The 22,046-nt window shown below is 42.7% G+C and overlaps 1 protein-coding gene across 1 annotated transcript in view; it reads right to left on the reverse strand.

Moving 5' to 3' along the window:
- The window catches only part of SEC63 (SEC63 homolog, protein translocation regulator), a 130,222-nt gene that overhangs the window by 80,096 nt on the left and 28,080 nt on the right, over positions 1-22,046 (reverse strand). The window contains exon 4 of the mRNA XM_067546560.1: positions 15,365-15,477. Coding sequence (XP_067402661.1) covers positions 15,365-15,477 — 113 coding nt within the window. The remainder of the gene's footprint in view (positions 1-15,364; positions 15,478-22,046) is intronic.

The following is a 22,046-nucleotide window of genomic DNA, read 5'->3' on the forward strand; positions in this document are numbered from 1 at the left end:
AGTGGCCTTTAGGAGCCACTCACACACGTACAGGTAGCTGAATATGCCCTGGCATTGGATAAAACAGATTACCTACATTTTCGTAACTGTTGTTCTTCGAGATGTGTTGCTCATATCCATTCCATCTAGGTGTGAGTGCACCACGTGCACAGTCACCGGAAAGTTTATCCCCACGTGGTACCTGTCGGGTCAATGAAGAAGCCCCGCTGGAGTCTCGCCTCCATGGCACTGTATACAAGGCCCTGCTGACCCGCCATCTCTTTGGTTCCTCCTTGCCAGCTGGCTCCAACAGAGGGAAAGGTGTATGGTCTTGGAATGGACATGAACAACACATCTTGAAGAATAAAGGTTATGAAAAGGTAGGTAATGTTTTTTTCTTTGAGTGCTTGCTCATGTCGATTTCAAGTAGGTGACTCTCAAGCTGATCAGAGGAGGAGGGGTTGGAGCTCACGGAATTGCTGATTGAAGCACTGCTCTGTTGAATGCTGCATCATCCCTGGCCTGTTGGGTGATGGCATAATGCGAGGTGAATGTGAGGACTGATGACCATGTCACAGCCCCGCAGATCTGCATATAGGACATGCACCAGGAATACTACCAAGGAGACCTGCACCCTCCTGGAGTGCACTGTCAGTGCTGGGGCTGGCACCTTTGCCAGGTCATAGCAAGTCCTAATGCAGGACATGATTCACGAATAAATCCTCTGGGATGACACCGGGAAACTCCTCATCCTGTCCACTACTGGTTTGATTTACGAAATGGTTTTGTCCTTTCAATATAGAAAGCCAGTGCCCGCCTGACATCTAGGGAATGGAGATTTCATTCCCTGCTATTGGTATGTGGCCCAGGGAAGGATACTGGGAGGAAGATGTCCTGGCTAGTATGAAACTAAGATACTACCTTAGGGAGGAAGGCCAGATGTCGCAACTGAACCTTATCCTTATGGAACACTGTGTATGGAGGTTTGGATTTCAGAGCCTTGAGCTCAGACACTCTCCTAGCTGAGGTTATTGTGATCAGGAATGCCACCTTCCATGAGAGGTAGAGGAGCAAACATGTTGCTAAGGTCTCAAAGGGAGGCCCCATTAGCTCGGGGTGCACTAGGTTAAGGTCCCATGCTGGTATTGGATGGCAAACGGGTATAAGCCTGTCCAGGCCCTTGAGAAAACAGGTCACTGACGGATTAGCAAAGACTGATCGACCATCCACCCCAGGATAAAATGCAGAGATCGCTGCTAGATGCACCTTTACGGATGACACTGCCAGACCTACCTGCTTCAAGGGCAGCAGATAGTCCAAAATGAAGGGTAATGCTGCTTGCATTGGAGGGGTGCCCTTCTGCATTGCAAAAAAGGAAAACCTCTTCCACTTGGCCAAGTACATAGCCCAGCTGAGGAGGATATCTCTGACAGGCCCTGAGCATGCAGACTCCGTGGAATTTATCCATGAAGCTTTCACACCATGAAATGGAGAGAACTGAGGTTGGGATGTTGGATGAGGCTGTAGTCCTGTATGCTTAGGTCTGGCACCAAAGGCAGGGTAATTGGAGTGACTACCAACAGTTCCAGTAGTATCATATACCAATGCTGTCGGGGCCAGGCTAGGGCTATCAGTATGACAGACACTATGTCCCTCCTTATTTTAAGCAGGACCTTGTGAACAAGCGGGAAAGGCAGGAATACATAAAGCAGGTGGCTCTTTCAAGGAAGGAGGAACGCATCTATGATCGAGCCCAGGCTGTGGCTCAAGAATGAACAATGTTGACACTTCCTGTTGAGTCTTGTTGTGAACAGATCTACTTGGAGAACTCCCTACTGTTGGAAGATGCTGTTCATAACATCCGGGTGAATAGACCACTTGTGACAGCGGAAGGATCTGCTGAGATGCTTCGCCAGCTTGTTCTGGAATCCACAGAAGTAAGATGCCTCGAGTTGTATGGCATGAGTTATGCAGAAATCCCACAGCTTGAGGGCTTCTTGACACAGGGAATCCACCCTGAATGTTTATATAAAATATTGCTGTTGTATTATCCATCATGACTGATATGCATCTGTCTTGTAGATGGAACTGGAAGGTTTGGCATGCTAGGCAAACCGCTTTCAGCTCCACATCAATGTCAGGGAGCAACAGCTCTGCTCAAAACCAGAGACTTTGAGCTTTGAGGGTTCTTAGATGTGCTCTCTCCCTCAGCGCTGATGCGCCCATGACTAGACATGACAGCTGGGGTCTGGAGAAAGGCACTCCCACGCATGCCAATTGAGGGTTGAGCCACCACAGAAGGGACTTGACGACCCAAGGGGGAAGTGAAACTACGTTGTCTAGACTGTTGGGCCAGAATACTGATGCCAGCCAAGCCTGAAGAGGTCTGAGATGCAGCCTCGTGTGCTGGACCACATACATGCAGGAGGCTATGTGACCTAGGCTTCAAGCAGCTCCATGCCATCGTGGTAGTAAAACATCTGTGATCCTCTATTTTGGAACAAATGATCTGGAAATGAGACTCTGGCAGAAGTGTTCTGGCCTGAACCAAGTCTAGGACTGCTCTTATAAACTCTATTCTTTGGGTAGGGGACAAGGTCAACTTGAGTACGTTTAGTTGTAGACCCAGTCTATTGAAGGTCGACCATATCAGTTTGACATGTTCCTCCACCTGCTCCTTGGAGCGGTCCTTAACAAGCCAATCATCTAGATACAGGAACACTTGTACCTGTAATCTCCTTAAAATGTAGTGACAAACCGCAATACACTTGCAAGTCAAGGGCAGCATACCAGTCCTCCGGATCCAGAGGGGATGATGGTGGCCAAGGATACCATGAGGAATTTCAGTTTCTCCATGACTGTCGAGGTTTCGCAGGTCAAGAAAGGGTCTGAGACCCCTTTTGACCTTTGTTTCCCCTTAGTTTCTGAGGAACCTTTTCTACTGCTCCTGCTCTTTGCACCTACTGCATAAGAAGTTGCTCATGAGAAGGGTCCCTGAAGAGGGCTAAGAGGGAGGGGAGGTACAGAATTGAAGAGAGTATCCCAATTCTACCATACACCCATCTATCCAAGGTTATCTGAGCCCATGCACAATAAAAATGGGATAAATAGTTCAGGAAGCAGGACAAGGATCCAGGATCTGGTCTGGTGTGCCAGCCTCAGGCGCACCCTCAAAATGCCTGCTTGAATCTGGAGGACTGCCTCACCAAGCCCTAGCCTTGGTTGAATAAAGGTTGAGGCATCCTGTGCCTTATTTCTGCCCTTAGAGTAGTTATGCCTAGGCTGCACAGGATAGAACTGCTGAGTAGGCTGTGGCTTAAAATACTTCCTTGGGGTGGATGGCATACAAAGCCCTAAGGATTTCAGTGTTGCCCTATGGAGTTTGGAGTCCGTCCGCTCCGAAAACACACCGAACCTTCAAATGGCAAGTCTTGAATTGCTTGCTGGACCTCTGGGGGGAGGCCCGACACCTGCAGCCATGAGTTCCTTCCCATGGCAATCACGGATGACAACATGGTTTGCGTGGCCGAGTCTGCCACGTGCAGGGCAGTCTGCAATGAAGTCCTTGCCACTGCCCTGCCCTCTTCCACAACCACTCCAAATTCCAATCTGTAGTTGGCCAGGATCAGCTTTTTGAACCTTGTCATGGTCTCCCTTAATTAAAATTATATTGGCTCAATACCACTTGTTGGTTTGCGATGCAAAGCTAGAGCCCCCTAGTGGAGTACACACCTTTCCACTGAAGAGGTCCAGCTTCCTTGAGTTCTTGGACTTGGGCATTGGGCTTTGCATCCCCTTCCTGCCTCTCTCATTTACCACTGCTACCATCAATGACCCTGGCTGTGGATGGGTAAAGAGGAACTCATGCCCTTTGGAGGATGCAAAGTACTTTCTTTCTATCCCCTTAGCTGTAGTGGGGATAGAAGCTTGTGTCTGCCACAACGTTCTGGGTGGTATTCTGGACGTTTTTAATGGGGGCAGTGCCACCCTTGAGGGGCCCTCTTGTGCTAAGATATCCACCATAGGGTCCTTCTTCCGCTTGGAGTCCTAGGTTCTGGGCCACTCTTCGCAATAGAAGTGCAGAACTGTATGGAGTAACCATCATGGATTGTGTCTACTACCTAACAATCTAAAGTAATTCAGCACCAGACAATGTAAAAATAGGAGAGAGAAGGGAGGGAGGATTGGAGCAGTAATAGATTTTATCATGCAGCTCTTAACCATCCCATCAAAACCACTGCTTGGAAACTGATGCCGCAGGCTGAGCTGAAATATGGAGAAGGTATACTCCTATACTGTTATGACAGTTTGCTAACAACCAGTTTGGAAGAAGGTAAACACCACCCTTTCAAAGTTGCATACCCTATTGTTTCAGAGACAGGGACTGCCTTTGGAGATGAAGTGACAGGTAGGAAGCTCTCCTTTGGATAGAGGACATGGACTGGACCATGCCCACGGACATGGTAGTGACCTTAGTGGCAATTTTTTCCAGTTCCATCAGTCCTGTCACCGAAGAGGCTTGTGTCTTTGAAAGGAAGATCTAATATTTTTCCTGGGATTCAGGACTGAGGCTTGCAGATTTTAAGCAGAGAACCTTCTTAAATTGTTCTGCCCAGGCACCTAGTCTGCATTCTTTTCTTTCTGAAGGGTTAGTGAGAAGCCTTACCACCTCTGGCTGCTTCCTTTGCTGTGAAGCCATCATGGAATTAGTTCCAGGGTGCTGGAGTAGAAACTGATGCCATTCACTTGGCACACTGAACATCGTATGAGCTCCCTTGGGAACTGGTGGAAAAGAAAAAGGAGAGCGCAAGATATCCTCGAACAGATTTAGGCGATCTGAAATGGTAGGGATGACCTGCATCTCTTTGGTTTGTAGTAGGAAAATATCAAAGAAGGGATCAGGTGACTCCAGTGCCAACACATCCACTTGACACTGGAGGGTTATTAGCCATTCTCTCCAAAGGCACTGGGAACTCTCTCTGATTATCAGGTGGAGAAAACGATGAGTGTCAATCTGATCCTCCCGTGAGGTACCATTCATATATTCTTCAACAGAAACTTCATGTCGTCCCTTAAGGGGTGAGGGAGTCTCATCCCACTCATCTGATTGAAGAAGCACTTCCTTTTGTGGATCCAATGGTGCTGAATTTGGCAGCAACTGAAAAATGATCACCAGTGGAGGCAGCGGTGGCAAGAAAAGAAAGGATGCTGTAAGGAGCTTTGATGCTTGTGTTAATAAAAGTATGAGTTCAGCACCAGGTGAGACTTGGCAACTTCCAGTAGGTAGTCCTGATTTGTACGGCCACAAAAGGAGCTGGAGAAGGCCCTGAACAAGGACCCTCCAGAATATCTGCATTTTGGGTAAAGGAAGGGGACTGGGTTCTCTTGAACAAAGGTAGTGGTCCTTCCAGGTTAAATTCCAAAGGGATCCCATGCTCCCCAAGGACATTCTGGATGGAGACCAGCAAAGTCAGTAACTGTCAAGTCAAACAGCATGCAGAGGGATAGCCTTGATAGAAGATCCCCCCCTCCCCACACACACATGAAGATACTGATGGTGTTATCTGCACTGGTGAATTATCCAGGTTTATAAGACATCAAACCTGTGGCTTCAAAAGGAAGTGTTCAGGGCAGGTGACATTAGTTGGGATCCTCATGTTATCAGATGTGGATAAGAGGAATGATGATGATTAAGATGCTAATGGCTGCCCAGGGGGTCCAAATGTTTCCTTTTCTCCTTCCTCTCACTCTGGGGGACTGCAGGAGAGACCTGCAAAAGTGGAGCCAGAGCATAGATACCAGATCATGCATAAAACATTGGTGTCCAGTGAGTAATCTGAGCAGATGTGGGGTTTTCTTTTGTTTCACGATTGATGAGGGCTTCCATCCATGTGAGGTTTTTGATGCAACTTTTGGATTAGCTGGCACTGGCTAAAAGTGTCCATTCCAGAGGACTGGCTTAGGGAGGCAGATTTCTGGCCCAATATGGAGAGTGGTGCCGAGCTCTAGGATGAAATTTCTCCCCTGGGATGTGCGTTAGTGGACCTTGACATGGAGGCTGGTCTAGTCCCTACCAAGAGATTTTCCAGAGTAATAGGTTGTAGGCTTTGAGAAACCAAGTATGCCTCAGATCTCTCTCCCTTCTTGTATAAAGACTGGCAAACTGCACGAGATACTGAGCGGGGCTCACCCAGGCATAAGATATCAAATATGAGCATCTGTCTCCAGAATTACTGAAGAGCAGGAAGTGCATTTCTTGACATATTTAGGGGGTTCAGAATACCTCAAAAAGGCAGCTACGCATACCATGCTATTCTATTCTGCACTAACACAAACTATTTACAAATATTAAAAGAATGAACTAGGCTGCAACGATCTATCCTAAGGACATGAAGGTGAATTCCATCTAGCTCTCTGCTACAGAGAAGGAACTGAGGCAATGCCTTAAAGAGAATGGAGTGTTAAGATCAACTTCATGCAAGATTACTCATGCAACCCTATCAGACACAGCTTTTCAAGGCCATTCTGCAGCTCGATGACAAGTTCCTTTGACCTGAAAAAAAATCTAATTTTAAAAATAAAGTTGTGTGTGTGTGAAACTCATGTACATGGTTTATGACTTTCTCTCTCTTTAAGAAGAGCCACACTGGGCTCCAAAGCTTCAGCTACATACATTCATCTGGAGACCCATCCATTTGAAACTCACACTGCACATAAACTATGTTAATGGTTGAGAAATTAAATGCACAAGACAAGAATTTCAAGGTTATGGCTCCCGCACAACCAAAACTCAGTCCCACTGCACAATTTATATGAAGACAAATTAGCCAGTGTATACACTAATACAAATGAAGTATGTGCAAGGGATATGACTTCTAGTCATTCAGAAAACAAACTATCTTGACGTGTTTAAATTCTCAGCCATAAAGTTCTATTGATTTAGTATTATGCAGACAGAATCCAAGGAAGTTAATCCTAGCTGTCCAAACAATACCAGATAAATAGAGCAAAATAAATCTGAAGATTTTTGCTGTTTGATAAACATTTCCCTCTTCTGTAAAAATATGTAACAGTCGATCATCAGTACAACAAAAATCAACAGTAATAGATTATAAAAAGCGCCTTGAGGCCCCAATCAAAATTGGGACCCCATCATTTAAGATACATGACAGTCCCTGAACCCCAAAGATCTTACAATCTATACAAATAAGACAAAGGAAGGATTATTTTTCCCATTTTATAGACTCAGACACAAAGGGAGTAAGTTATAGGGCCAGATCACACAGGCAGACTGTGAAGAGCTAGGAATTGGATACAGGTATCAAGTCCCAGCACAGAGCCTTATCTACAAGACCAAAGTAAAGTTTGTTTATTTTGTTCCAATTCCATGCAGGTGAAAAGATAAAATGCTCTGATTTCCAGTTATAGAACTATAAAGAGACTCAATAATAGCAAAAAAATAACATGTTAGATTAGAACACCTATAATTTTTGAAGGACTAGGGAAGGAACCCTTAACCCTAAGATTCTATCATAAAAAAGTTAATTTGGTGGGAGATAATTTTGCTTTAAAGTTAAGGCATGTCAAATCATACACTGGGACTCAGTTTGGGTCTCTTCCACAAAAATGAACATAAGCAGAATGCACACGTTTTAAAGCCCCTGCAGGGGTTAGGACACATCAGTCCGAGGGGGGGAGTGGGGGGGAAGAAGATTACTCAATGCAGGTGACCTCTAAACTACTCTAATCTACACTATAGCAATATAAATAACTGCATACAAAAGATGAGAGGTGATAAACTGGAGGAAATACTCAAGAACACAAAGAGGTGAAAACTATTAACTAAATATAGCAAAGAAACTGAGTAGGCAAGCAGCAGCCACCACCGATCTTTTAGACTTAACATACCTTCTCTACACACATGCACACCCTACATCATTTGAAAGCTTTTTATGTCTACTTTAAGATGAAGTATGATGTACAGCTGTCAAGTGGTGCTGTTACCATAGAAACAGGGATAAACTATATCAACACATTAAAATGATCATTCTGAAATATTTGCATTCGTTGATTGTTTTAATTACTTCAAACCATAAAATCTGATTTCTTTGTAACCTCAAAGCATCACAACAAAAGGGTAAAAATAATCTAATAAATTTGGAAAAGTACCCTTGAACTGTAATAGCACTGGCAACATTTTAGTCAACATTATCATCATCTTATTCATCATTATGATCTATGTCAAGAGTGTGTGAGTTTCTACAATCTTCATTGCCTTGGCATATACATATTTCTGTGAAGGGAAGGATGTTCTGACAATAGTGCGGCAACATTCACTTACATAGGCACAAATGTGTCTTGTAGAATCTCAGAGACCACTGACTCTTGAAGAATACAGGAAGTAGTAGTTCATCCACATTTTCCATCCATGTTGCAATGGCAATCCAATATCTGATTTACCTATGTGCAAAGACATCCAAATCTTTGTTTGCCAAGATGCTCTTTCGACATGCTCTTCAAAACTATCCTTACATGGTGGGAGTCTGGCCAATGATTTGTTCTTTTAGATGGCTAGACTGAAGCATGAGCAATTCAGGTCTCTGTGGGTCTCCTTTTCTTTCTCATTCTGTTCATACAGCACTGCTACTAACTTCCTTACTGCAGAAATTGTGGCATGCCCAGCACTCTTTCTGAATGTGGCAACTTCAGTTTGTTTTGACAACATTAAGCACAGATTTACCCCCATACCAAATAGGGATGACAGCATCGAATCCTGTTAGTGCACATACAGCAGGAGATATGTTGCAGAAGTCAGGAGTGGATGTGTCACAAATCACATGCACAGGTATAAAGTGACACTTGTCATTTGTGTTGGTAGTTATGCCTGTTTCAATCCATATGTTAGCAGCATGTTCCATTTTTGGAAAGCAGTGAACAAGGACCAAAACATGTTTCAGGTGACTTAATTACTATTGTTCTTTTGACACCAAGAGACCCAAAAACCATATTGGCATATACAGCATGCAGAAGCATCCTTGTGTCTGCTTTCTCTTGAATACTGTACAAGTCCTGGGCTTCTTCAACACACCTACTGGTGAGGGACTTTGCTACTTCACCATTGAAAAAACCTCCAGCAAGGAGGAGTGTTTGCATTGTGTGCTCCTACAAACTCAGATGCATTTTGAATCATACATTCACAGAGGAATTTCACAAGTGACTGCTTGTTGGATGCCATCTTTAGAATCTTTTTCCATGGAGGCACAGAGCATTTTCCAATCACCTGGTTTACCTGCATCCCAACCTTAGACCCCGTCCAGCTATGTCTTTCTGCAGTTTTCACAGAGATACTGTTGACATCTGTCAAAGACTGATTACAGAATTAGCTTTGTCAAATCATTTTAGGACCTGCCTAATGTACTCAGCTGCCAATTCATCAAATGTGTTGAATTTGTCTCCAGCCAGCAAGTTATATGGCAGCTATGGCATCTCTAATGTTCACTATGGTTTCTTTGTTGCATGTTCTTGGCTCATGGATTCTTTCAGCTTGCACTTCCAGCTGATGCTCTACTTCAGCTTTCTTTGTTCTCTTTGTTTCATCAGCCTGGAAGATGGACATAGGCACAGGTCCTATTGGGTGACTAAAAACAATTGCCATTGAAACACATCTGCATCTTGTTAAGGAAGAAAATTTCTGGACTGATAGCTGCTGTGATTTTTTCCTCCCTTGCCAGACTTGCCAAAACTTGATCTTCTTGCCCACGTCAGCAAACGTTCTGATTTCTTGACTGAGCTGAAGCAGCTACGTGTCCCAATAGAACTGAGTACACCTCTCACAAATCTCTTCATTTGTTCTTCGCCAACATGGCTATTTTCAGCAGAGACTCTGGTACATGTCATGTTACATGCAGTCAACAAGATATGATGTTAAGTAACTCTGGATGTGTTTCAAGGAAAATTGGGTTTGTCATATTGTTGATGACATTGTTGGTAAGAGCTGTAACAAGCTCTTCATCCCTCTGCAGTGCTGAGGCAAGGATTTGTTGGTGGACTTTGTCTTCACTACTACTTGTTAGGCCACTTTTTTCTCTCTCAGTTTTTGCACATTCATTCAGAAAATGTTTTGTGAGGGTCCATCTGACAAGGGCTGGCTTCTTTCTTGTCAATCTTACAATCCCATTGCTGCCCTCTGAGTCTTTGTTGACAGTTTTCTGTTCCCACATAACTCCAAATTCCATTGAAAGAACCAGGAGTCTGATGTACAGCAAATTCCCCAGATTCAAAGGTACTGTGTACTTCAAGGAGATTTAACATATCAAGAATGTACATTGGTATCCAAGTGGCATAGTAGGGCCTGTTTGCAGTAAAGGATTATGGAAGCTTACAGGTGCACATCAGTGAAGTTTCCAATATCCCTTTCACTCTGCATAGACAGTTAAAAATAGCCTCTGCATAACCTGAAGAAAATGATCCCAGAACCTGAATGTAGGCAACTGGGCTTATCCTCAGTCTGAAATTCCATTAGTAATAGCATATGCTGAGTTACAGAATCATTAAGCTCTTTAATGACATGTTGCAAGGACTCAATGTCTTCAGACTCAAATACCTTTGAGTATCAGCCAACATCTGTCAAACACTGGAACTACATGGGTACCACCACCACCACCATTTTTCATTTGAACACGTATACAGACTTGTACTAAATTAGATATAAATTAGATCTATATGTTTGTATCAAAATTGTCATTTTTGTTTAGTGAACACTTTGTTTGAAGCTCAATATGAAGCTGTGTATGGTTTATTCTCACATTAATACTGACCTGCACTTAAGTGTCACTGAATTAAAAAGCTAATTTCTAGAATATTTCAAAGGCTAGTTTTGTATAGATTTAGCTGAGGTTAGTCCTGCTCTGGGCAGGGGGTTGGAATAGATGACCTCCTGAGGTCCTTTCTAACTCTAATCTTCTATGATTCTATGCATATGAAATTAAAAAAATTAAAAAAAAAAACAAAAAAAACTTACATGCAAATGAGATGTTACATTTTAAGTAGCAAATCTTACAAATGGAGAAACATTAGGAATTAACTTACATTTATATCTACCCACTATCGAATACAAACTTTGGGCACACAATCTTATGCTACTGGTGCACAACCTTCAGTATGAGACTGACTGATCTGGTCAGCAAATTGCAACTGAAAATACAGAAAACTATTATAATCACTTGTGAGATACTTTGACAAGAATATGCAATATGAAAACATTTCATATCGCAAAATGTTGGTGCTTGCAATTTTGCCACATGCTAAACAGTTTAATCATTTCTAAAAATATATTCACGCATGCAAAAAACAATGCAAATCTTTTAATACATTGTCATTTGGTAGCTTTGACAAATAAAAACCATATTAAGGTATTGAAACTAACAAACAGTAAAAACTGTAGTCAGTCATATTGCAGCACTGCGCAAAAAATGACATTTTGGGTACCATTGTTCCACCTTGCCTACAGGCTTATGGCACCACTTGACAGTTCCACAACATACCTCATCTAAACATACATAAAATAAGCTTTCAAATTATATATGATGGGGGTGGTATGTAGGCTGGGTGTGTTAAACTCAAAAATATTACCCTTTCTGGAGAACTGACGCATGCCTACAAGTGGTTTGGAGTTGCACTCCCTTATAAAAGACATGTTGGCGTTATCCTCACCCAAGAGCACTTATGCACTCCCCAGGGCAAAGGTTTTTTCACCCCATGAGATGGTAGCCAGATTCCTCAAGGGCCTAGAGAAGCTTTTTTCCTCCACTGTGGGACCCAGTTCCCCCATGAGACCTGAACCTTGTCCTCTCTCAGCTCACTGCAGCACCATTTGAACCGTTGGCTTCCTGCTCCCTTACACACCTGCCCTGGAAGGTAGCATTCCTGGTGGCAATCACCTCCGCACAGAGGGTCTCCGAGATTAAAGCCTTGATCTCACAGCCTCCATACATGATCTTCTTCAAGGACAAGATCCAGCTTTATCCTCACCCCATGTTTCCGCCAAAGGTTGTTTCCAACTTCCATGTTAACCAGGACATCTTCCTGCCAGTTTTGTCCAAAGCCTCATAGCTCCAATGAGGAAAGGCATCTCCGCTCTCTCGATGTAAGGAGGGTCCTAGCCTTCTACATCGACAGGACCATGCCCTTTTGCCACTCCACACAGCTCTTCATTGAGATTGCTGACTAGATGAAGGGACATGCAGTGTCGTCTCAGCATTCCTGCAACACTGACAGCATCACTGTCAGCCCATTCCATAAGGGCTCAGGCTTCTTCAGCATCCTTCCTGGCACATGTACCCATATAGGACATATGTAGAGCTGCTAGATGGTCTTCTATACAGACTTTCATGCCCCACTATGCCATCACACAGCAAGCTCGGGATGATGCTGGGTTTGGCAGAGCGATACTACAATCATCACATCCATGAACTCCTACCCACTTCAAGAGGTGCTGCTGGTAAGTCACCTAATTCAGAATGGACATGAGCAAGCACTCGAAGAAGAAAGAACGGTTACTTACCTCGTAACTGTTGTTCTTCGAGATGTGTTGCTTATGTCCATTCCACAACTCATCCTCCTTCCCTGCTGTCGGAGTTCCGGCAGAAAGGAAGTGGAAGGAAGGGGGACCGGTAGCGTATACATGCGCCGCTGCAAAGGGCGCTAGAGCCGGCCCTATGGATACCACTAGGGGAAAAATTTCCAGCACCGGTGCATGTGGCACACACACACCTAATTCAGAATGGACATGAGCAAGCAATCGAAGAACTCTGAAGACTGAAGTATTAAAACACTGGGAAACTAGCCAAAATATGCCTCCACTTGCAGCTACGAAAACAAAATAGATGGATTTTAAGAAGTGTCACTCAAAATCCACATCTCTGGCTGCACAGTGAATAAGCAGGACATTTTATAACCCCCCCTCTTCCAGAAACAAGCTTCCTCCTCCCTGACAACTTCAGGTTCCCTCCTGCTAGATTATTTGTATTATAGCAGAGCCCAGAGATTCCAGTAAAGGTAAGAGCCTTATTGTGCTAGGTGCTTTAAACTCAAAGGTCAGACAGCTCCTGCCCTAATTAAAGGTAAGATGTAACAGGGTATAGTTGGCAGGGGAAGACAAAAGGTAACAGAACATGAACATATGGTTATGTCATTAATTTACAGATTTCAAATTGTAGGAGAAGAGGTAACTAGACAAGATATTACTGAATTTATAAACAGGCCACCTGGTTGACTATTGTCAATTAGTTCCAGATGGGTAGCTGTGTTAGTCTGTTTTTAGCAAAACAGCAAGTCCTGTGGCACCTTAAAGACTAACAATTTTATTTGGGCATAAGCTTTCGTGGGCAGAAACCCACTTCGTCAGATGCATGAAGTGGAAACTTCAGTTTGGTAGGTATATATACACATGCAAGGATGGGTGAGTTACATCACAGTGAGGAGGGCAAGTTTTAACGAGATAAATTAAATCAGGGTGGATGAGGCCAGCCACAACAGTTGATGAGAAGGTGTGCATGTCAAAAGACTGAACATTATTTTTTGTAGTGGGCTAGCCACTCCCAGTCTCTATTCAGACCTAGTCTGACAGTGTCAAGTTTGCATACGAGTTCCAGCTCCGCAGTTTCGCGCTGGAGTTTGTTTTTGAAGCTTTTTGTTGAAGTATGGCAATTTTCAAATCAGTTACTGAATGTCTAGGGAGATTGAAGTGCTCTCCTACTGGTTTTTGAATGTTACCATTCCTGATGTCTGATTTGTGTCCATTTATTCTTCTGCATAGAGACAGTCTGGTTTGGCCAATGTACATGGTAGAGGGGCATTGTTGGCACATGATGACGTATATCACATTATATCACATTGTCAATTAGGCACTTTACCTCTGGAGCAGGGGCCAACTTTCCTCAAACACCCCACCCCACTTGTTTAGAATTTTGATAAAAATCAGCATTTAAGTAATGCATTTAACAAGGAAACTTTTTTCTACTCTATCCTATAACAGGTTCTTAAATTGAGCTCATCACCGTAGCATCTGAGTGTGTTTCCGTAGTGCATTAAGCAACGTGACTAACATCTGTCACGTGTTTATTCTCTCATCCTTTCCCCAGGAGGAGAGGTGAGTATAATGGAGTATTGTTTTGTATTTTTTTAAATACACATAGCTGTATGCTTATATTAGAGAAACCAAGATCAAAGGAACATGTCTTGCACATATGGCAGAATTTAATGAGATTTGTGATGGTCTTTAGTTCCTGTGGGAGTTCATTCTATATAGGTTTAGGCTGGCCCTGGTAAAATCTCTGCTCTAAGGACCATTACCCTAACCTACTCTAAGGACGATTTCTAATACACAATTCATCTGAAATGGTCCTTTTACGATATGTAAGCCATTTAGGACATTTCTTTTTAACCTTTATTTAAAAGCCACTTTGTTAGGCTTAATTTTCTATCATGAAGACCATCCAAGGAACTAGCAAATGACAGGCTTAATTTTCTTTCTATCATGAAGACAATCTTAAGATCCAGTGTTTGACTAATGTTAGAATACATACTTCAATTCTGGAAATATTTCCTTTATTAATACAGAAAATAGACCTCCATCAGAGGATGCAGTCTACAAAGGCTTCATTACACAACATATCAAAAGCCAAATGGGTGTTAGTTGAGGAATGACTAGAAGTGTTGCAGTGAAGGAAAAAAGGAGTTAGCAACAGTCAGTTTAAAAACTACTGAAGTAATTTGAAAAGGCCATTACATCAGAGATATGAGTCAGCATGAAGTTCAAAGGTCTAGAGAATAAACCAGGTAAGAAGACACTAGAGGAATGTTCCAAAGAAAACGAATCAGAGACAAAAATGAAATGTCTCCATTGATGGATGAAAGCAGAAGAATTGAAACAATGTCTCTTGCACTTTAGTTGTGTCTATCTTTATTGCCAGATGAAATTAACAGAAATAGTACACTCATGCTTCAAAACCAAAACTTGGACATCAATTACCCTTTTATGGCAATTCTGAAAGTTAATTTAAAGCAAGACTGTACTCATTTTGTTCAACACAATCTTTAACTTTACATCACAGAAAATATTTCACCATATTAACTATCTGAAGCCAAAGTTTTTTAGAGCAGATTGACAGATACTGCTAGAAGCAATTCAGTTAGATAATATATGAGCCAGGTGTCAGACTGAAAAGCAATTGACCTTTATTATGTATTTAATTAAATTATATCCATAGATTATATCAAAGTCAGTCTCTGATGATATCCTAAATTTGTGCTTGTGTTTGTGATATCCTAAATTATCCTCCCACCCACACCAAGCTCCTATTCCGTGAAACAGCCAGAAACTTACGCTGCATAAGCCTTTGCAATCCTCATGAACATAACTTCATCTCCTCCTTTATCTGGATGGTATTTTAGTGACAGCGCACGGTATTGTTTTTTAATTTCCAATACAGTTGCTCCCTTAAAAGAAAAGCTTCATGTTAGTATTGTATTACCAAACACATTACCCTAAAGAAGCCTCTTCTACCATGTTTGTACTCTAAAGGATGTTCCTCTATGATTGACTCAGAAAAATACGGCAATCAGCATAAGGATAGGGAGCTCTACTCAAATGGTTTTCATGATCATACCAAAATATGCATTCAAAGCATTTCCATTATATAAAATGGAAATATCATTAAACCTACAGAATTCAAATAATGCATTGCAATTTAACACTGAAAATTTTCAGGAGACTGATAGCTGGAAGATGTCTGAAGGATCCTGTTCATCCATCAAAACAAAAAAAGCAGGATTTTCTTCAATTGATATATATCTAACATTCATCTGAACATTTCTAGTGATCAGGAAATACTTATCTTCACTTACTTCAAGATTTCCTGTCTCTGGATAGTAAATTCTATAGATCCACTACAATGGGTACTTCTGCTTCTTTGCAGCTTGGGGGCAGAACCAGACCTGTCAGTCACTGGCAACAGTGTGTCTCACGCCCACAAAATTCCCTCAAGTTTAGATAGCTTCCATAGCCAAGAGGATTCAAAACTGCTTTCCTAACTTATATATTGTGTTAAACTATACTTTGAGGAAAAGTACATCTCCTGCCACAAACCATGCTAAATTTCACCTAATGATGACAAACCCAAATTCCTGGATGTCAATTTCCATCTCTGTTCTGGATGATCCATTTCTCTCCAGGATGTCAGATCTGTGACCCTTATTACTCAAAGACAAGAAATTTTCAGGTAAGTACAAAGATATTTTTCAATTCTACTTCATGCTAAGGTCCACAGACCCATTATAATGAGATTATCATAGCAGCGTACCTACAGGATGGGAAGCAGGATCATTCTTAAATATTGGACATCCACCGAACAGGTCTCTGTTACTAGAGCTGATGGAGTAACTGATAGCAGTAGTAGTTTGTCATCCGCAACCAGCACTAAAGGGGGATGGGGCACTTTGCGAGTGGGTTTGATACATATTTGCTGACAAAGGAAAGGTGAGACCTGTTTGGTGGAGCTAAAGGTTTCAACCCTATTGATGACATGTGAATGAACGTCAATATCATGCCACATAGTGAAGTTTGTTTTTTCAGTTTGCTTTTTCAAATATTTAGAAAATTTCACACAAACTACTTTAAAAGTACATTCAGGTTGCAAAGTTCAAGTATTCAAAAGTTATGCACACAATAACGTGAGAATTAAGGTTACCTGTGTAATCAGCAGCACACTGCATTAACTTTCAATAAATGAGATATTTCTGGGTGCAGATGCCGCTCTACCAAGCCAACTTCTGCTTGTCTTGGTTTTTACTTCCCCCTTAACGGGTGGTCGGCATATCTATATCTAAGGTATTTATATGGCACGCCTTCCCCCCCATTTTCACAGTATCTCAGCACCTCAATTTTTAATGTATTTATCCTCAACATCCCTGTAAGGTACAGAGTATAATTATCCCCATTTTACAGATGAGGAATTGAGGGACAGAGAAGCTAAGTGATTTGCTCAAAGTCACTTAGGAAATTTGTGGCAGAGGAGGGAATTGAACACAGATCTCCCAAGTCCTAGGCAAATGCCTTAACCAATAGATAATCTGTCCTCCCACAAAGACAGAAAACCTTGCTCCACCTAGAACTGGAAAATTTCTGTCTGGAGTACGGCTAATCATGTTTTTCCAGTTATTTAAAAACCCTGTCAGGCATACTGATTGTCATGACTAGAACATATCTGTTATTCATGGAGGAAATAGTGCTCCCACAACCTCAGTGAATCATTGTGTTCTAACTGGTGGATGCTATGCTCTCCATTTCTGGTACTCATTTCCTGAACCGAAATAGAAAGATCCCTTTTAAAAAAAAATCTAATTCTCTTTATTTACCAGTTGAAGGAGCAGAGAATATGCAACTGGAACTTCATCTCTGCCACCAGATGAGATAGGGTGAGCTGCAAAGGGGATGCCCAGAATTATTGTAGAAGTATCACATGAAATCTAGATCACTGATACATGCCGACGTGGGAGATCAGAATTCCTAATAAGGTACAACAAGAATTGGATTTTTGTTTGAGACACGGCTTGTTACTATTATGGCCATCTTCACCTTCTATTAACATTCTTCGGAGATGAGATCTTCTAATACCTGACTGTATTCTTCCTCAGACCAGGCCTGTGATCAACTTCCCTGGCACAATATGTCTGATTTGAATCCAAAACACTCCAGGAACCATATTAATTTGTGTGTTTCCTTCACCTTTGCCACCGTACAGAATCCTGATAAGAAGAAAATTTTCCAGGAACAGATAAGTGAATTTCCTTCTTACCTAAAGCCAATATTCTTGCCCATCATGATCCTGAAAGAGATCCTGGGAACACAAGTCAGATCAAAGAGTAATGATCAAAGTTAAGAAAAATGCTGCCATCCATCTGCAAAATGTAAGAATTGATTGTGGGCTTGTAAAAAGGAAGATTTCCTTCTTACGTGTGAATTTCGTTTTTAATACCTATGTCCAACAGTCTTTACTGTGGGACTTTCCCCTTCTCCCTGCTGGCTAAAGACAGAGCAAAGAGTGACAGCCAGCCTGGGGCCAGTGGAAAACCCCACTATTATAGCTTCTCAAAGCTGAAAAATATTTACTAAATATACTAACATATGAACCTTGTAACAGAGATTTAGCAAACAGACAAATATTGCTCTATGCAAACATGTATTTTCCATTCCAATCTGGGAAAACAGAGGAGACAGTCCAGCAGCCACTGTAGTCCACTTGCTTTAGGATCTCAAGACCATACATTAAGAATCCATGTGATGATAGCATTGCTTTTAAGCATGTTGAAAGACCGACATTTCATCCCATCCTCACCATACCTCCACCACAGTCAGGAAGAGTTTGTATGAGATGAGGCATATAAAAATCAAGGCAGAAGAATTATAATATATGAAATGCATGTATTTAATATCTGCAATATCAATAACACATTTAAATAATCACGGTATAAGAGGAAGGTTGGGTATAGGACAGACCTCAATTTTAATTTAATACAGTGACCACTTTTTTATATGAAAAATATTCAAATTATAAATGTAATCAACAAATTATTATAATTTTAGCATCATAAGTGATTATTAATGTTTTCTCTCATTCAAACTATAACTGAGTGTCCCAATATGAGTAATACATGTCACTACTTGACAGGTCTGTTTTCATCTGCAATTACTAAAGATGGATTTTGTAAGGTCATTGCAACATACCACACCTCCTTGGTATCCACAGAATATGGTATACGCTGGCTCGTCACTGCTGCAGCCACATCTCAGATTTACAAGGTAAATCACCCTCACAAGAGCACATGATTAAGTTCAGAATATCTGGGAGCAAGCACATCATCATCTGTTACACTTTTTGGAAACAGACTTGAAACGGTCATTGCATATCCATTCATGTTGCAGTGGATCAAGGGGTGGTGCATCTGGAGCCAAAGCATTTTTCCACACATGTCTGAAGATGTGCTCATATTACATTTTCTATAAGTGTTTCAATTGGTGGGGAGATTCCATAATCACTAAAGACGTTAGGCCCTGTTCAAGATAATGGTGCAAGAGTAAGATAAATACATAAGTATCATCTGATAATACGGATAGTCCCACTAATTTCTCTTTTGCAATCATCACAATTTGTTTTGTACAAGGATGTTGTCAGCTTCCTCATGTGAGGTGGCCATATCTTCTCTGTTGATTACTACACCTCCCTGGTTTATTTCAACGGGGGTGTTGTCTCTGCCTTTGATGACTAGCTTGCACTTTAGTGTGCGCATCACTAGTGAAACTTCTTGTCTTGAATGAGTTCTGTACAAATGACATCAAACAACTGTTTCTTATTTTCAGTAACCATCAAGACAACTTTCTATGGAGGTAGCTGTGTACTTTTAGTCAACTGATGCACTCTCCTTGCTTCTGTAGCTATGCTAGATCTTGTGACACTCTTTGTGCTGAAGTCTGTCTCGTCAAAGACAAGGTATACATCTTCTGCTAGCTTATTGTTCAATGTAGACTCTGAAATTGATCAGAGTCCTTGATGATACGACTTGCTAACACCTGTACTACCCAAAGAACTGCAGAACCGCCAATGACAATGTAGGTGATTTCTTGTGACATGTGTCTTGTTGACCCCTCTGTCCACAGCTGCTTCTTCAGGTTAGACTTCGCCTTGGCAATCTTCAGGTCACCAGAGTCAGTGAACATTGACATTGGTACAGGATCATCTCATGTGACAAAATATTCTGATGTCAACCCCTTGTGAACTTGTTTGTAGGCCTATCACTCTTTAATAGATAAGGTAAGTGTCCATTACCTTTGTTGGACCAATCTGTACATGCTTTGATACTACCAGCAACTCTATTATCCGACGAAGTGGATTTCTGCCCATGAAAGCTTATGCCCAAATAAATTGGTTAGTCTTTTAAGGTGCCACAGGACTCCCACTGTTCTACTATCCTTGTTATTGTGTCATACAACCATACGGGATAGCTACATTCAAATGCTTGCATTTGGCGAATTCCAAGTGTAAGTATGCCATCTACACCGATGGATGGCGCTGCCACTCTACCACTGACAATGTTTAGACAATTTTAGTATTGTCTCTGGGTGTTTAGTGTGATCTAAGGTTCGATGCACAGCTCTAGCTTCTTACTGATGGCTTCTCTGTCTATTGCAGCAATCCTTGACTTCAATTCTTCTTTTGGATCTCTAATACTTGGGCTTTGTGTACTGCATTTGGCTATCGAACAAAGAGAACCAATGACTTCAATTCAGAGACTAGTTAATTTCTGCAAGTGGATCAGACTGAGAGACATGAAGGGCATTAGAAAGAAAGTTCAAAACTAAGAAGGAAATTTTCTTTTTTCATCAGCCCCTCCTCCCTATATCCTATAATCTATACTGTGAGATGTGCAAAGCAAGTGCTCACCTTTAAGGTAGGAGGAAGATTCAAACTATCTACATGGAGACTGGCCCCAGATTACTGCTGTGGCAGCACATTCTGAAGCATAGTTTCTCAACCTGTGATACGCGTACCTCCAGACACAAGCAGGGTGCACTCGAGGAATAAAAGAGAGAAGAGGAGGCGGGCAGCAACTGCCGACTTCTGGGGAAGCCTGGCGGCAGCAGCCCACTTCCCACCCAGTCCCAACTCCTAGCTGGGAGATGTGCAGCAGTTCCCAGCTTCTGGGGAAGGCAAGCGGCAGCCCCCGCTTCCTGCCAGGTCACAGCTCCCAGGTGCGTGGCAGCCACCGGCTTCTGGAGAAGCCAGGCGGCAGCAGCCCACTTCCCGCCCAGTCACAACTCCCAGTGGGGAGGCGAGCAGCAGCTGCTGGCTTTTGGGGGAGGCAGGTGGGAGCTGCCCACTTCCTGCCAGGTCCCAGTTCTGAGTTGGGAGGTGGGCGGCAGCCCCCCACTTCCCACCTGGTTACAGCTCCCAGCTAGAAGGCAGGCCGCAGCTGCTAGCTTCTGGGGGAGGCAGGCAGCAGCCCCCCGCTTCCTGCCGGGTCCCAGCTCCGAGGTGGGAGCCCAGTGGCAGACTCCTGCATCTTGTCAGCTGGGCTCGCAGCTGGGTGACAGCCACCCGCACCCTGGCTCCAAGCCGGGAGACAGCCTCCAGCACCCTGGCTTGAAGATGGGCAACAGCCGCCTGCCCACACCCCTGGGTCACAGCCGGCACAGAAGCCTCCTCTGCCCCAGCTCAGATTGGGTGGCAGTCACCCATTTCCTGGGCTGGCAGCCAGGCACCAGCCACCTGCAACTTGCCCAGGTGGCAACCCCCTTCCCTGGCTCAAAGCTCAGTGCCCAGAAAACTTGTCAATTTCACTGCTCTATGACAGCCCCAGATTTTACCAGTTGCCTCTTTTCCTGTCTCTCTCTCTCTCTCTCTCTCACCCTCCTTCCATCTCTCTCTCTCTCACCCCTTCCTCCTCTCAAATCTATAGCAAAAAATTTGGCACAGCATTTTATATTTCCCAGCATTGGCATGCCGCTCAAAGCCTCTTAGCTTTGGCCAACATCACCTCTAGCCCAGGTACATACTTGAGTTGTGCACCCGAGGTGTAAAGGTGGTAACCCTACCCACACTAGATCTGACATCTGTCATATCACAGCCTTATATACTCAGCCCTTCTTCCAACATATGGCTCACATTAGTCTGTAAACATAAAATCCCGTGGAATATTGAGTGTTGGGGTACCTATTAAAATTTTCAGAAGTTAGGGGGGACTTGCTTCTTAAAAGGTTGAGAAACACTGTTCTGAAGTACCTCCCCTCACCCCAGAAAGCTATATTCAAAGAAGAAAGGACATTAACCATGATGCCTTTCAAATGTCTTCATATGAAGCACAAGATTTTTCTGCCCAAGAGGTAGATGAATCCTCAGGAATAGGCTGTAATGTTATCTAGTGGATATGCACACCAAAAGTGGAACCCATGTGGACAATTACTCAAAGTTGAACGGGAAGGAACTTCAGCAAGCAGTGCATTCCCCTGCTAC

Source organism: Emydura macquarii, unplaced genomic scaffold (assembly GCF_026122565.2).
Source record: "Emydura macquarii macquarii isolate MOO-44397 ecotype Brisbane River unplaced genomic scaffold, CSIRO-AGI_Emac_v2 contig_1146, whole genome shotgun sequence".
In the NCBI taxonomy this organism is placed as follows: domain Eukaryota; kingdom Metazoa; phylum Chordata; order Testudines; family Chelidae; genus Emydura; species Emydura macquarii.